This window comes from Melitaea cinxia, chromosome 2, assembly GCF_905220565.1.
Source record: "Melitaea cinxia chromosome 2, ilMelCinx1.1, whole genome shotgun sequence".
Classification (NCBI taxonomy): domain Eukaryota; kingdom Metazoa; phylum Arthropoda; class Insecta; order Lepidoptera; family Nymphalidae; genus Melitaea; species Melitaea cinxia.
The window spans coordinates 13,876,713-13,894,510 of record NC_059395.1 but is presented as its reverse complement, the minus strand read 5'-3'; the positions used below and the strand labels follow the sequence as shown (position 1 = coordinate 13,894,510).

The window sequence follows — 17,798 nt, the reverse complement described above, 5'->3', positions numbered from 1 at the left end:
ACGCCAATAACCTTATGTGCTTTTTCATTTTAACAACACATTTCGGATTCCGGAGTCAAGAGAACTGAAACTGACACGTTAATACATACATGAATCATAAATCTACATACAAAATACCTGAATTGCTAAGCCTAAAGTGTATTATTAAACTTTGCTTTTTAACAGCCTTTAAAAAGAAAGTTTTTTTATTTACTGGCTTTTTGTAATACCCTGAGTAGACACTAGCAATTAATAAATAATTATTTGCTCGCAAACGAAAAAAACCGACTTTAATTACATCAACAAGTAATACAACGTAGGTCGACGAAAAAATAGTCAAGTAAATACGCATTATCAAAGACTACTCACAAATTAGTTATCAGATCTCGATGAAATTTAAATGTGACCACATGATAAACATCAGATTTCGATTAAATTAAAAATCATCAAAATCGGTACATCCAGTAAAAAGTTATGCGGTATAATACAACGTAGGTCAACGAAAAAATAGTCAAGTAAAAACGCATTATTAGATATAACTCGAAAAGTAGTTGTTAGATCTCAAATAAATTTAAATAGAACCAAATGACATACACCACCTTTCCATTAAATTTTTTTTTGTCGAAATCGATCCACCGAGTCAAAAGTTCTGAAGTAACATACATAAAAAAAATACAGTCGAATTGAGAACCGCCTCCGTTATTGGAAGTCGATTAAAAAATTAACGGGCTACTAATCTGAAATAATATGATTAAAAACTCTTACGTTTAAGTAAAAAATTATAAATATTTTAGTATTCTATTAGAGTGATTCTATAACATAATAATAATACGTATAACTTAAATATATATTATTATTCAACAAACTATCGAGTTTTATTAACTTTTATCGTACATCTGCAATTGGTTTATTATTGATAAAAATAGAAACATACAAAAAACAATAAAGGACATATTAACCTCCATTGTTGGAAGTCTGAAAGCTCTAAGAGTTTAAAAAGAAGGTTACATAATAGGATCCTTATACTCTAATAGCCGGTTAAGCAATGGCAAGATACAATCACGAAAAACCCTAATAGACATTGTGTCTAAACAATTCTCACAATATAAAAGTCTTTGATAATTCCAGTACGGGTTTAGGAACCCGTTAGAGGTTATAAGATTATCAACTAATTTAAAAGGCATCTAGATTTCATAATATAATAATTAGCTTGATTCTATACTTTTTGAATTCTTGTAACAGCAATTGATCGATCAAAAATATTGAACACCCTCATTATTTTTACCTTTAGAAGTATTACAGTCGCTCACAATAAGCGTTAATTCAAAAAGCTAAATGAGGCTTTTGTTTAATTAAAAAAATTAAATACTCATTAGTTAAGAAAACAGCCTACCAGAGATATTAAGTAAATAGCAAAATCATGTGCTGTCATGGGTTACCAGGTAGGAACGAAGGTCCTTCGGATAGTATAGAAGCAACACAATTTGAAAAAAAAAATGTTGAAATTTATATATATTTTCTAGTTCTTGATTTTTTTTTTTAAATTACTAGTAATATTTTAGTTTTACAAACGTCATATTATACAGTCGTGTGATTGATATTACGTCACTTCCGTTATATATTTTTCTTACGGTTTTAGTATCACATTTTTTTCAGTTCGGTCGCCCAGCCAAATGTCAAGCCTGCAGTAAGGAACTTCGTTCCAGTTAAGCGAAAAAAAGTAGGGGGAAGATAAATAAGAGATATTTAGACAAATTAATTAACTATTATATAATATCCTCATATATCCATAATTACTACTTTAATAGATGAAAATAATTGCATAGCATAACAGACAAAACATTAAAAATTCATGACAAAAATAATCAAATATACTGGACAATATAAGCAATCTATACATAGCTAAATATATCGACTATTATTATTATATACTGTAAGGGCGCTTAAAACATACATAATCTTACAAACATTACTGACTATTGCTTTAGGGTAGAAATGTGTCAATGAATGCATTTTTCATGCAAACGTTTTAATGTTTTATATAAACTATCAAACTCCTTTCTACTCTATGAAATTGCTCCCCCGTTCCACATAATTTCACTTTATTAAACTTTGAACCCATGAATGTATAAACAGCAAAGTAATTTGCAGGGATCATAACCTGTTGGCTTAAGTTCTACAGAAAGCCTTAAATTAGCTTCTTAACTTAATATTTTCGCTTAAATATTTCTTAATTTTTTTTCCCCCGTTTAACTAAAGAATATTTATTATTTCTTAAATAGTTAAATTATTTAAAATTCATATAAATGATTGTTTCATTGAAACCACGAATGAAATATCGGAAAAGATAATTGCGACTAAATTCGTAATTTTCGATGTCGAAAGAAAAATTTCTATTGAAAACAAAGTAATTAGTTAATAGCTAGGATAACTATAACACTTTTTAATATTTTTACAGAACGAATCAGTGACCAGAACAACGACGAATAACTCTTCAAATATTTTAGAAAGATTCAGCGACAGCACCACAACATCGATGATGACCACCGCCACCACCAATGTCATTGTCGCGAAACCAAACAACGGCAACAAACGACCAACCATCATAGTTTATCCCACTGGTAATTTATTTTTAATTCTTTATATAAGCATTTCAATTTTCATAAACATAACTTGGCGTTGACGATAATTTATGGAGCGTTATTAAAGAATCTATTTATTCTTATAAATAAGAAGAATTTTTTATCGAAACATAAAAATTATATTTAATATTTTAGTAAATTTATTTAGAAGTGTTATTTCAAATAAATCAAGTATATCCGAAAGTACGAGTATATCCTTGTTATAAGCATAAGCGTATGTAATGCCCAAAATGAGTTTTACAGCAACAACAACAACTTGTTAGAATTTATAGAAGAAACACTCTTCTCCATTCAAAATCTAAAGAGTTTATTTGTTGGTTTGTTTGAATGCGCTAAGTAATCGGTTCTAATTTAAAAAATATTATTTGTGTTGGATAGTCCATTTCCCGAGTAAAGCTATAACAGTTTATAATATTAAAATAACGCGGATAAAACCGATAGGCACCGCTATTAATTAATATAAGAAAAAAATTGGGACAATCTCTAGTAAGTATAAAATGTAATAGAAAATTAATTTTTGGTTTCATATCGCTTAGAGCGCACAACCGTAAGACGGCCAAATGTCACCAAGCGCTTTACTAATAAACCCTACTCAATATTGTATGGTAATATTGCGATGAACCCTTGTTCTCATTATAATCGCTACTGAGATGGGCGGGAATTTGCGATTAACACGAGCTAATATTAATAAATGTATTTTATAATATAGGTGTTGTCCGTACGTACGTCCGTTACGGTTTTATCAATATTGTAGACGTATTCATTCTTCATTCTAATCGTATTATACAGTTGTTTTTGTCGTCTATTCTTATAATTATATAATAATAATTTGTATTCTAACGTAAATATCCTATTTTATATATTTAAAACACCGCTTTATTTTATAATTTTATATTTCGTTTATACCTTAACGGTTACTTATCCCAGGATTACACCATTGGTTAATTTCCAAAGCAATAATAAAACAACTGCCACTGTCTAATGCAAGTTGATGCTTGACACAATGATAACTATTTAGTAATCTGGGACAGTGACACATAACTAGCGCCCTAAGCTCAGGCATGCTACACTGTCATCGGGTGGATCCCTAATTTAACCTAAGGAAGCATTCTTATTAAGTCCTTTGTAACATGCGTACTTTACAAGTAACGGTCCATGCTCAAATATTATGGAAGAATCTACAATGAGGGTTCCGCACTGCTGTAGCATATCACTGTGACCATCGTAATGTTCTTCGCAACACTCAGTAATATTCAGTCGTGGTTCCAATATTGTTAATAAACATCAAAGACATTATTAAAGACATCGTAACATAAATAAAAATAGCATAAGTGTACCACATAGCGCGTATACTTTTCTAGGCCAAACTGATCGTGAACTACAAAGACACACGAATACACGAAGTTTTATACAATAACCTCGATATAACTCTACGAGACACTATGATTCACGATCGAAATCGCAATGCAGAACATCGCGTCTCGCATAAATTGAGTCACCTATACGAACTCAAGGTAACATCGACGTAGGGTACAATAATCTGCAGTGACCGGAATAAGCCGCAACGTATTTATATCCCAATACCGAATTATCAAGAAAACAGATTACGACTAGAGTAGGTAAACCGCTAGAGTACATTGATCAGTGTCCGCAATATTCAATGAAATTTCACTCACTAACTTTATGGGTGTACATACTCTATATTAGAATACTGCAAAACGTTTAATAGAATATTTCGGAAACATATTAATGTATTCAGAATTTAAAATAAATAAAATCTATTTCGTGTCGTTCTAGTGGTGTGTGTTTCTTTTTCTTTTCTTTTCTTCTACGCCATCGTTTCGGATTCTAAAGCGTCTTTTTCATTTATTTTTTTTTCTACAAGAAAATGGCGGTCGCACAATAAAATGTTTTGTTCAGCCTAAAATTTGATAATATCGTAATAAAAATGTAAAATTATTTATTTTAATACGATAACGCTGTAATTATTTTTTTATTGTTAATTAATTTAACCTAATATAAACATATTAAGTATACTATATATTTTTTTTTAAATAGTGTAGGTATATATATTGTGCCCTATAAGAAACTGTATATTTATAGTCAGAATAGAATTACTCTTTGTCAATGGCTAAAAAAATCGTTCATCAAATATTTAAATATTAAAATGTAACGTAATTTTAATTCATTCAAACATAATTGAGAATCTCCCGCTTGGGAACAATGTAGACGATACGTTGAACATCCATACAATAAGTTTCCAATTGGATTTAATATGAATATCTCCTTGCATTCATTAAAAATACACTTGTTCTTTTCATTCTATGCTTCATGGCTATTTATTCGTAGACTATTGGATTACGAAAGCAGATTTGCAAACCAATTATAGCATTTTTATATGGCCGAGTTTTGGAACTTTTTAGAATATTCACCGCTCCTACAAATAATATTAAAATATTTTTTTCTCCTGGATAAAACTCAATTAATAAATTTGAGTACATAATAGGCGAAGTAAAACTCAAACAGTTATTCTTTACTATTGTTTGTTTTGTTCTTTCATCCCCAATTCCTTTCTTATGATAGCTGTAAATATGCCTATATGTATTTATAATTATCTTAACATGGTGCTATTGTTTCAGTGACGCCCGAGTCGATAGTTGTGCCGATAGTTTCGTGTATATTCGGCTTTCCAATATTGGCGCTAACAATAATATGCTGTTTGCGACGGAGAGCAAAATTGGCCAGGTAATTATTACTCCTACGTCGCGTCGTAGTAAAAAGGGGAGGAAAATATTTGAAGTAATCGAGTAAAAATACAGATAAAAATAATTTATAATGTATTACTAAATATAGAAATAATATATTTTGTAAAGATAGTTGAATATACTAAAATAATATATTATTTATTTAAAGATTAGTTACTTTAGTTACCTATTGTAATCTAATAAAAATGAAGCATTAAATAATTTTAAAATATACATAATCCCTCTTATTAGCTTGAAATACTACAGACATTAAATTTTGTCGTCTTGAAATTAACGTGAATGTGATGATAAATCACACTAGAATTTATTTAATATTTTAATATTTATGTATCCTTCTCGTGCAGTTGAATAAAAGATAAACTACATATATATTTCTGCTATAAAAATATATATTATAATATTTTAATAGCAGAATGAATATACATATAGATTAGGTGTTCTTTAACTATAACAAAATTACAGCCAGCCAAAGTCTGTACGGGAAATATATTGATAATAAACATGTAGTATTCGGCCTTCAGAAGAGCCAGAATAATTGTTTTTAGAATTTTTGTCTGTCTGTTTGTATGTTATGCCGATCAAGCAAAATCAACACGACGAAGCTGGATATGATTTTCACAGTTGTGATCCTGGAGATCTAATTCAAAATCTGATGTAGGTTCATCATACATAATGTACTCAATTTTAACAATGTACTTACTATGTATATATATATATATATATGGAGTTATGTACATAATGTACCTGTATGCGTATAGTATAATAATAATAATATTAATACTCTTTATTATACACATCAACAATCAACACAATAATATATTACAAATAAAAAACAGTGTACAAAGGCGGTCTTATCGCTAGACGAGCGATCTCTTCCAGACAACCTTTGGGCATATAGGACATATATTATGTGGAGGGTATATATGTATATGTATATGTATTTGTTTTATTTATTTTATTTATTTAATAATAATAATAATCTTTATTGCACACCATTAAAAGATACACACAAAAGTAGTACAATTAGAGTAAGATGTACAAAGGCGGTCTTATCGCTAAAAGAGCGATTTCTTCCAGACAACCTTTGGGTTTTATTTATTTATGTATATTTCTGTTACATGAAATTTTTGCGACCTTTCCCACACTTTGAATTTTCCTAATGTCATGTTATTATTATAAATTATAAAGTTTGCTTTAGACCACATGACAGAAGTAAAACTTCTTTAGCTCTATCTAACTTATCTCTCTTTCAACTTCCGTTCGCCTCGCCCGATCATACTTTTCGTAATTCGTCACGCATTCACCAACTTACAACCCAAGTTAAATGTATGTACCTATATCATTTTAATCATTTCGTTGTCCGTAAAAGAATATAATACCTTTTCAATAGAGACCTACAAATATTAATAAAAGTCTTATTCGTGGCCGTTTCATGCCCAATAGTCATGAAAATCTATTCCTACGTTTTATGTTTTAAGACCCGGTGAAACGTTCATTCTAGGTATTCGGAACTAAGTAATTAACAGAAAAAAATCATCGTAAAATCTCTTACATATTTCTTACATATTGTAACCATTTTCCCCGCGGTTTCGCCCTCGTTAATTTGAGGAAAAAAACACCTACTATTTTTTTTCAAACTGTTTAGGTTTCATTTGGTTTAACATTACCTCATAAATTATAGGTCCAAATTAAAGACCATAAAAGACAAAGTTTATCTTCATAAAATTGCACTGTTGATTAAGTATTTTTCATTCGTAAGGATTCATATTGCTAATACTAATGCTATAAAATCACCTTTTCATTGTTGTAATCATAAAATCGTTGTAGCTATCTTAAATCAAATTGGTCTGGAAAAAATTATTTACATATTTTGAATAAAAAGTTGCAATAAAATCTTTTTAGTTGTATTGTTTGTAACTGGCTGGTTTTGATATCATGAAAAGGTAACATTTTAAAAATGAAATTGAAAAGTAAAACACAGTTTTTCGCCACTTTTCTTTTTTCTATCCGCCAAAATAGGTGACTCAAACAAAGAAATTCGGTACATATTAAAGTTTTACTATAAGGAAGGGAAAAATGCGACTCAAAGCGGATTTTTTTTTTTGTGGATTTAATGTAATGTCAGTAGCGTAGCACAAAATCGGTTTAAGCGTTTTCAGTTAGAAAATATTCATGTCAAATATATATTTCGCTCTAGTCACCCAGTTACGGATAAACTTAACGATATTTAATAATGAAGCTAGATCGACATTTGAGTAGTGAGAAAATAGCTGAAATGATGAGCCTAATGAACCATGTCCTCATTTATATATATATATATATATATATATATATATATATATATATATATATATATATATATATATATATATATATATATATATATATATATACTAGCTGTGCCCGCGGCTTCGCCCGCGTTTAAATCAGTGTGTCACAAAGTTTTCCCGGCAAACTTCCAGTAAAACTCTCATTAAAATCGGCTTAGCCATTCCGTAAACCTTCCTCTTGAACCGCATGCAAATCCGTTCAGTAGATTTTGAGGAAATCGATCACATACACTTTTGGGGACTTTGTTTTTTAATACACTAACTGTTGCCCGCGACTACATCCGCGTGGTTATGAAGATATGCATTACTATTAAGATGTTCAACGCATTTTTTTTATTTCAGTCACTTTAAATGCTTATTACTCTGAGTACCTTTTTAAAAGGCACAATTTAGTATAATTTAATACTTGTTTTTATAAAACCTCTCTATACACCACATTTTTAGTTTTATTTTCAGGCTGCAGTATAAATAACCTATCGATGAACTTATAACTGCTGTATATATTTCATACAAACAACTATCAAACCCAATTAAACCTTAGCGGTGGAATATCGCAAAATCTCTCTACTCTACTACTATTATCTACTAACTATAATCTACCTCCCTGCCAAATTTCATCTTTATCCATCCTAGATGGATGGACCCTACAGCTGTTTTTGGGTTCTCGTGATGAGTGAGACAGTGACCTTTCTCTTTTATATATATATAGATTACGATTCATTATTTGGACACCTCCTCACCATCTATAGAGCATATATTTTAAATTTCAAGTCTTTTACTTCAAAAACATAGGACTTTCATACAAATTTCAAACCCCCGTTTTATCCCCTTAGGGGTCAAGTTTCGTAAAATCCATTGTTAGCGAATGTCTATGCCCTATAAGAAACATACCTGCCAAATGTCAAATTTGTAGCTGTTATAGTTTTGGAGATTTCGTAATGAGTGAGTCAACCTACCATCCCCCGTTTTAACCCCAAAAAGGAGTGGATTTCTAAAGATACATTATTTGAACGCCTCCTCACCATCTATAGAGCATACATTTTAAATTTCAAGTCTCTTACTTCAAAAATATAGGACTTTCGTGTAAACTTCCAACCCCCCTTTTACCCCCTTAGGGGTCGAGTTTCGTAAATTCCGTTCTTAGCGAATGCTTACGTCTTATAAGGAGCCTACCTGCCAAATTTCAAGTTTGTAGGTCTTATAGTTTCGGAGATTTCGTGATGAGTGACCTTTCGCTTTTATATATGTATAGATAGATATATATATATATAGAGTAGACCTAGTGACATAAAAAAATATATATACATAACTAGACCGGCAAACAAGCGTATGACTCACCTGATGGTAAGCGAATACCGTAACCTTTAGACGTCTGCAATACTAGAAGCATCGCAAGCGCTTTGCCGACCCTAGCCCATATTCCCCCCAGGAGCTCTGGTCACGTTACTCACCAACAGGAACACTACTCTTGTTGAAAGCAGTATTATTTCGTTGTGATCTTATGTAAGGTTGAGGTAGCCCAGTCCCCCTGCTCCATATTTTAAACAGGAAATTACCTGCTGTGTCCCTACTACAGCTAAACAACAGTACAAAATTTCGTTCAAAGATCAGCTAATAAAATTAATATTTAAAATAGAAAATGTAAAAATAAAGAGATAGACAATAAGTATTTTAATAACGTAAAGGAATCAAAATCCTTGTCAAATTTGCACATCTGCAGCTACAGAACAATAATATGCACTTAAACGTAGGATAATATATATTACGTGATAAAATTTTCCTTTTTAAGAATAAAATTTTATGTTTGTAATAAAAATGTATCTCACAGAGAACGTGCTCGTCGCCGTAATTGTGAATTAGACCGGGGCGAGCTGTCTGTCGTGAGATTATCTCCAGTGAAGGCCAGGCCCCGCGCAGTCAGCCTCGTCAGATCGCCCAGGCCGCCACCCACCTTGGAGCTAGACACGGTGCTCGAGGAACGCTCTGATCCTGAACAAACTACGTTCTCACAGGTAATAAAAATAAGCTTATGTGTCAGGAGTACTCGTCTGATATATACCAAAGTTTAAAAAAAATTGTAAGCTTACGCTTCTCATGTGTAATATTCCGCATAAAAATTGCAGTGTACATTCACTAGTTTTTACCCGCGACTTCGCTCGCATAGATTTTTTTTAAATAAAAAGTATCCTACGTTATTTTTAATACTTCCAAGAATATGTGTACAAAGTTTCATGATGATCGGTTAAGTAGTTTTCGCGTGAAAGCGTAACAAACAAACTTATATTCACATTTATAATATTAGTAGGGATGCGTTACGTTTGTTACTTTTTCAATTAGTGAAGACAAACAAAAGCAATGAATTAATTTTGTTTCCTTGCTTGATTTCACATCAAGCTATTGTAACAAACTGAAAATGCAACATTTTAAGTGTAATACCTGTATAATATAATATACATAGGTATAGGCTAATTAAGACACTTTAGTGACTACAATGTAAGTCCTCGACCGAGGAAATATACTGAATGTATTAGACGGATAACAATGTATTATTGATAGGTCGAAATAACACCAGACCGCGAAGTTGGTTCAATTCTATTCAGCACAATGGGTGCCGTGGGAAGCGCGGCTCTGACGGCGGCGAGCTGTGCGCGGGACAGCTAGCGGCGGGGCTCGGCGCAGCTCGGAGCGCGATCACCGCTCTGGGCCGCGCTGACGAGCCAACCTATCGACGATGACGTAGAAGACGCCCCCGACACAGACAGCTAGCAGATGGCTGACGATCACTCCATCGCCGACATTGGTGAACGAATGAAACTCTTTCTGGACATTCCACTTAGATTTTAGTGCTAAAATACCTTAAATCGTGTTAATTGACTCATTTTACGTACATAGTGAAGTGAATTCGAAACTTTTTTATAAAAAAAAATGACAAGTGACAAAATGACAAAATGTTGAGAAAACATGTAATCGAGTCGAAGTCGAGGTTAAAATAATGTATTCAACGTATCTTTAAGCTTTTTTTAGTGAAGTATCATCGTCATTAAAACATTTTTTAGAGTTTCAACATCAACATTTAAAATCTTTAAATCATATCAAAATTAAATGGATTTATATAATAAATTATTAATAAGGTAAAAATACATAAGTATCGCCGCAGGGTACCTCTTATATTAAAGTATACTTACTGTTGGAAAAGTTTTATTCAATTCCAATAAAAGTGTAAGCTAAAAAGTATGACGAATTTCGTAATTCTAAAACAATGTTTTTACGAAACGTAAAATGTACTGAAATTTGTATTTTTAACTAATATAAAATTCTTTTAACGTTTATAAAAGATATGTTTCGTATTTCTATGTAAACTATCTAATACGAAACTTTGTTCTATCTTTCTTATTTCGATTGTACGTATTGATCGACATTATAAAAATATAATAATTTTGGTCTGGATTAACGAAAGAAACAGCAAATTGTTGTTAAATGAATAATTGTTTTCATATTTATTACAATTATATTCATACCATTCAATTGGTAGGTACCAAAGTTCAAATTACACTTTTTAGTATAGCTTAGCGTATAAAGAGTATATGTATAGGTATACAGTAATACCCCGACTTACGCTACCTCGACTTACGCGAATTCGGAGTTACGCGATTTAATTTTCTCGTCTAAATAGACGATATGACATATAGATATATAAATGATAGACTGATTTTTTGTTTGACTCCCCCCACCCGCATTATTATTCGTTCAGTTTACAACAGGCACAGACGTGTAGTGCGGAATCGGCGCGTAGGTACATAAGTTACGATTTTGTGTTTTTTTATATTTACTAAGTACAACTATGGCATTAAACGAAGTAGAACCGACTCTTTCGCTTTAAACAAGAAGAGAAAAACATTATCTTTGGAGTGAACATTATTAAAGACTACGATGCAAAAATAAAAATTTGTGATTTAGCGAAGACGTATGATCTACCGGAATCGACAGTCAGATCAATTACGAAAAGTACCCCGCAAAACTGTACCCCGACTTACGCGGATAGCGCTCAGTCCCACCCTATCGCGTAAGTCCGGGGTATTACTGTATATATATTTGTTAGAAAAGCTGTAATTTACATTGTTTCTACATTCGCTTTAAGGCTTTTAAAGTATTCCTTTTAAATAATCGTTAAGAAAATCTTACATTTCGTAATCGAATTTCTTCGTTTAGTCAAACATTCGTAGTTCCTTAAAATATGTCACCCATATATTGACATAAAATTATGTATGCACGAAATTGCTTTTAGAAATAAATGTATGCTGATAATAGACGAATTACTAAAATGTAAGATGAAAAATTATATCAAATCGTTTCGTTAGAAATAGAATTAGTTTTCTACGAAGAACTGATACGTTGATTAGTAGTCAATTGGAAGCGACAATCTTTCGCTGTTTAAGTATAAAACAAACACTTGACATATCTCTTGACCAATTAAATTTTCTTTTATTTTTAATAAACATAAGTTCTATTATTGCTATTTTTTTTTTTAATATTATCTTGATGTATTAAGACTTGTCTTTTTCAGATGTTTATTACAAATTCGTAATTCCATTTCATTATTTAGAGTTATGTTGATGCTTAATCAACGTAGCAATAATATAGCCTTTTCATAAATTTATAATATCGCACAAAAAATTATAAACATTTCAGAAAACGTATCTTTTACGCGTTTGATAGTTCGTAAGCCAAGGCGTCTGTCGAGTAAACTAGTTGTTAAATAAAAATGACAGAACACATATTTTTTAATATAGTTGCTCAAAAAGTGGCGTATTGCAGGGACGTATAGCGGTATGGGCTATTACATACTCGTGCTTTTTTTTACCTTTCCCGAACTCGTTCGTTCTCTTTCCCAACTGACAAAATAATGTCTATTAAAAAGAAAAATCAACCATGAAGTTTTTACTAAAAAAATTCATAGAAGTTTTTATGATTCATGCAAATACGTATATTTCTAAAAAGAAGCTACTTATTTGTTTCAATATCAGATTTAATGATTTGATTGAATGATAGGTTTCATTTCATTTCATCTCATTAAATTTAATTTTCATTTCATATCAATAAAAAACTTCTACTGAAGACTTGGCTGTATGGGCATAGTTCCCTTTGCCTACCAGAATGGGTGAAGAAAAAAAAACTCTGCTGATATTCTACGGTTGGCGCCATTTTTCAGTAATTTTCTTTTTATTATTTTATTAAATTGCTTCATTTTTTCGCAACTGTATTAAAAATAGTCGTTCAGTACACTTGCGGAACCGTCATTGCAACTTGTTCCGACTGTCAACCCTCGCCTTCGGCTGCGCCTCGGCTCGGGTAGACATTTGTCGGAACTCTTTGCAATGACAGCCTTTCCACACTTGTAATGAAATATACTATTTTTAATACAACTTAGTTCAGATGTAAACCATTTATCGTTATTATTACACACTAAATCGACAGAAAGTGACAGATCATTTCAATTAATTTATTTCTTTATAAGCACAACTTTTACTGGAATCCTTCTGTTAGCAATTGTTTTTATCTAAATTAAATTAAATCTAACTTAATATCTCTAGGTATAATGGATTTTTTTAACATGCCTAAAAACCTTTAAATTAAAAACCAGCTCTACTTTTTTCACTTAGACACCTACTAACCAAAATAACCAATAGTTTAAAAAAAATTATAAACATTAAATATTTTACAGAGTTTATAGACTTAAAAATAATTACAATTGAATAATTTATATTGCAAACAAAGTATTAGTACTTCTGTTACGGTAGAGATAAGTTTATAGCGCGGTTGATTTGAATTATTCATACATATATTATAATCCGACTATTAAACGTATCGTTGTAAACCGTTACATGGCCAAACACCAAAACTTAATAAAAAGGCCGCTTACCCATTGGCCCTGTCCCACAAACCTGTTATCATAAATGGAACTTTTTAAGTTTTTGTCATATCACCCACCGAAATATGATATTTTAATCATATTTAATTTTTTACTATTCCTTCTAAAATTTTTAGTTCCAATATGGCAGGAAAACGTTTGAGATATATTGAGGCGTAAATATTTCATTTGATTATATATTTATTTTTAAATAATAACCTAACTGGGTCTAAAAATAAAGGGCAACATAATATTTTTGCAAAAATAAGACGCACTTTTTGACCGACTTCAAAAAAAGGAGGTTCTTAATTCGATTGTATTCTTTTTTACGTACGTTACCTCAGAACTTTTTAACGGGTGAACCGATTTTGATATATTTTGAAACGTAATGCAAACACATCACAAGCATCGCTAATTAATAAAAAAAAAATTATCGAAATCGGTCCACCCAGTAAAAAGTTATGAGGTATATAGATCGATGAATAATATTCAAGTGAATACACATTATTAGCGATTACTCGAAAAAGTACTTATCAGATCTCAATTAACTTAAAATGGGACCACACAAAACCCACTATCTTTCGATTAAAAAAAAAATCATCGAAATCTATCAAAATTTCTGCGGTAACATACATAAATAATTGTGTTTGCTTGCAAATGAAAAATAAACCGACTTCAATTACATCGACAAGTAATACAACGTAGGTAGATGAAAAAACAATCAAGTAAATACGTATTATCAAAGAATACTCCAAAAGTTGTAATCAGATTTCGATGAAATTTATCATCATCAGATCCTGTATTTCTTATCACTGTACCATACTTAGGATATCTCCTTTCCAACAAAAAACGAATTATCAAAATCGGTTCATAAACGACGAAGATATCAAAAAATGTTAAAAATTCCTTAATGTGTGGGTAACACAAAAATAAAATCGTACAAATTAAAAATAATATGGTGTCGTCTCCTGTCAAAGATTTTCATTGTAATATGAAACTTTGAATAGTTACGGGTTTCTTGTATAGAACTCACTATAGACGGCGCCACGGTTGCTTAGAACCGAACATAAAATCATAATATCAAAAATTTCGATCTAGCGGATACATCGTTCCATAGCTTAATTGGCTAGAGCACCGACAGTCAGTCAGAGATGCAGGTTCGATCCCCGCTGGAACGGTCGATTTTTGATATGATATTAAAAAATGTTTAGAATTACCTAATGTGTGGTAACACAAAAATAAAATCGTACAAAATAAATATATATATATATATATATATATATATATATATATATACATATATATACAGTCAAATTGAGTAACCTCCTTCTTTTTTGAATTCAGTTAAAAAATTACGGACTTTCATACAAAGTTATGAAAGCCCTAAGACCACCTTAATCCGGTCCTGTCACAAAATCCGTTCAAAGGGGAACTCTATCTCTCTCTTCTAACTATAAAAGACTTCTGTATCCAATTTCAAGTTTGTAGCATAAAGAATAAAGGACTATCTACAAACTTGTAAGAACCCTCAGACCCCTTTAATCCAGCCGGCCGTGTCAATTGGTCCGTTTTACCAAATTTTATATTTATGTGTCCAGCGGTTTTTGAGATTACGCGATGAATTAATGGCCTAACGAGTTTATATGTATACACATACATACACATACATACGCCGCGTTGGCGCAACGGTTACAGCCATGGATTGTACCTGTTGCGCTGGCGGTTGCGGATGCAATCCCCGCACATGACAAACATTTGTGTCATACAGGTGTTTGCCGTGGTCTAGGTTCTGGCTGAAGCGCGTATATATATATATATATATATATATATATATATATATATATATATATATATATATATACTAGCTGATTCCACAAACGTTGTTTTGCCATATATGTTATTAACTCCCTTAATCCCTTCCCCTTTACAACTTAGGGTATGAAAAATAGATGTTGACCGATTCTCAGACCTACCCGATATGCACACAAAATTTCATAAAAATCGGTCCAGCCGTTTCGGACGAGTATGTTAACTAACATTGTGACAAGAATTTTATATGTAAGATTTCAGAGACAGACAGACAAAAATTATAATAAATGTTATTTTGGTACATGTACCGTGTATCCATACCTACATATGAATTTAGGAAAAAGCGGTTATTTGAATATTACAAACAGACACTCCAATTTTATTTATTTAACCGACTTCAAAAAGGAGGCGGTTACTTAATTCGACCATATATATATATATTCATTTATATTTATGTTATTATTACGGGATAGTTTCGGCAATTATAAGCCAATTTCGATGTAGTAACATGTACTTAAAGAATAACTAAAAACGGAGATATTTGAACCTTATTCGGTGTTGTATTGGTTGGTATACCAACATATTGGTTTTAACTTCCGATCGTACTTGAAAGTGCCGAATAAAATATCTTTGTCAAGAATCTCTTTTTACAATTTTCATTTAATGGTACTTAAATAACTTTAATAAATGACGTCTCATTAACATTAAGGATGTAATCCAACTTTATTAATGTACACGTTTTTATTACTTTGTAACATGATTTTGAAATAGTTTTCATTTTTTATTTACAACATATGATAATAATTTCCTAGACAAATTATATATATTATAACTACAATTCATTGTAAGTATCTAGGTATTAGTATATAATATAATATTTTTAAACGCATTATTTTAGATAATAGTAGTGTTTCTTTTCTTAATTGTAATATTTATGTGTATATTTTCCATACAATATCAAAGCAATACTTGAAAACAATTTTAGAACCATTAAAGAGATATGTGAAAACATTTGTTTGTCATTTTTCTACCAACATACGAGGAATGCGACGAATATTCTATATAACTTCGCTCGGCGTCGAGCTGTGAAAGTGCCAGTGAGACAGTCGCGCAATAAGTCACGTAGCCATTATAAAAACAAAAAAAAATCTACTTAAAGAAAACAAGTATGCGTGCGCATCAAAATAAATTTTTAGACTCTTACTCTCTGTATTCTCTCTCTCAAGGATCTGAAGAACCTACTGTTCTATAGAATGCCAACGATGCAATGAAGGTATCGCCTTTACGCTTTCTATACTAGTCGTATATTTCAATTCAGTTCATAAAGAGCCTGCTAGTTATATTAATCTAAATTCTTTATAGTGGTTCTGAAGAAAAGCATGATAATTTTCAATCCCTTTAAGACATTTGAACAGACTCCATTGATGACCTCTAGCAATGTTAGTCATAAAAGGCCCCCATTTTTTACCCAGAGGAAATCCCTAACGGATGCCTCCAGCCCGGGGGAGCGAGTTTGGATCTTGTTCTCGCTCCCGTTCTGCTGCTTCCTTCTGCAGCATTATGGAATTGCAGAAGAAGGAAACTGCAATCCATTTTTCCTCAATGTCGACCATAGCCCTAATTAAAGCCGACAGCGAGAGATCCAACAACTGCCGATAAGGCGGCGCGGTCTTCACTCCACGCTAGACAGTCCGCGCGCGTGTGCTCCGCCGTCTTTTCGATACCGACGTCGCAGTGATGACACTTCGACGTCAGCTCCCGCCCCAGCACTCGGCACAGGTAGCGGCCGCTCATTAAGGTTAAATAATATATATTTAACTTTAAAATATTTATGTGTTATTTGTATATTTATTTTTAATGCCTATATGTCGTCCAAGTAAGGTTAACGATGACAAATGTATCAACAATTATGATCAGTTTAAATATTATAGTATTTTTAATATGTCTTGTGAGAATATGGAGAACGATGACATTATAAATTTAAAATACTTAAAATGTCAATCTGAATATTGAAATTAAAAGATCAAGGTCAAGGACAACAAGTGGAGCGAAACGTAGTAGTAGTGAACTATACGACTTTACAAAACAGTACCAACTTTCCCATTGGTCAGAATAAAGATTAGCATGCAATAATGACTGTTAAAGTACCTACAATAACTGAATTGTATTTACTCGAAAACTGTAAACATCCTTGTAAGCAGCGTTAGTCGTACTTCGTGATCGTATTGTTAGAATATTCTAAAAGAATGACAATGAAATCGTTAAATTGTGTAAATTAAATGTTACAACATGTGAGAAATTTAGCTTAAAATATTGTGTTCACGATAAGACTTCATGGCGTTTGTCTTTTGACTAATTCGATAGC

The 17,798-nt window shown here is 31.6% G+C and overlaps 1 protein-coding gene across 1 annotated transcript; it reads left to right on the top strand.

Moving 5' to 3' along the window:
* The first annotated feature begins 1,409 nt into the window (after positions 1-1,409).
* LOC123661786 lies at positions 1,410-10,377 on the top strand. Its single transcript, XM_045596728.1, has 5 exons — positions 1,410-1,421; positions 2,438-2,600; positions 5,261-5,366; positions 9,545-9,728; positions 10,273-10,377. The coding sequence occupies exons 1-5, from the start codon at positions 1,410-1,412 to the stop codon at positions 10,375-10,377; spliced, it is 570 nt and encodes a 189-aa protein (XP_045452684.1).
* Positions 10,378-17,798: the final 7,421 nt, after the last annotated feature.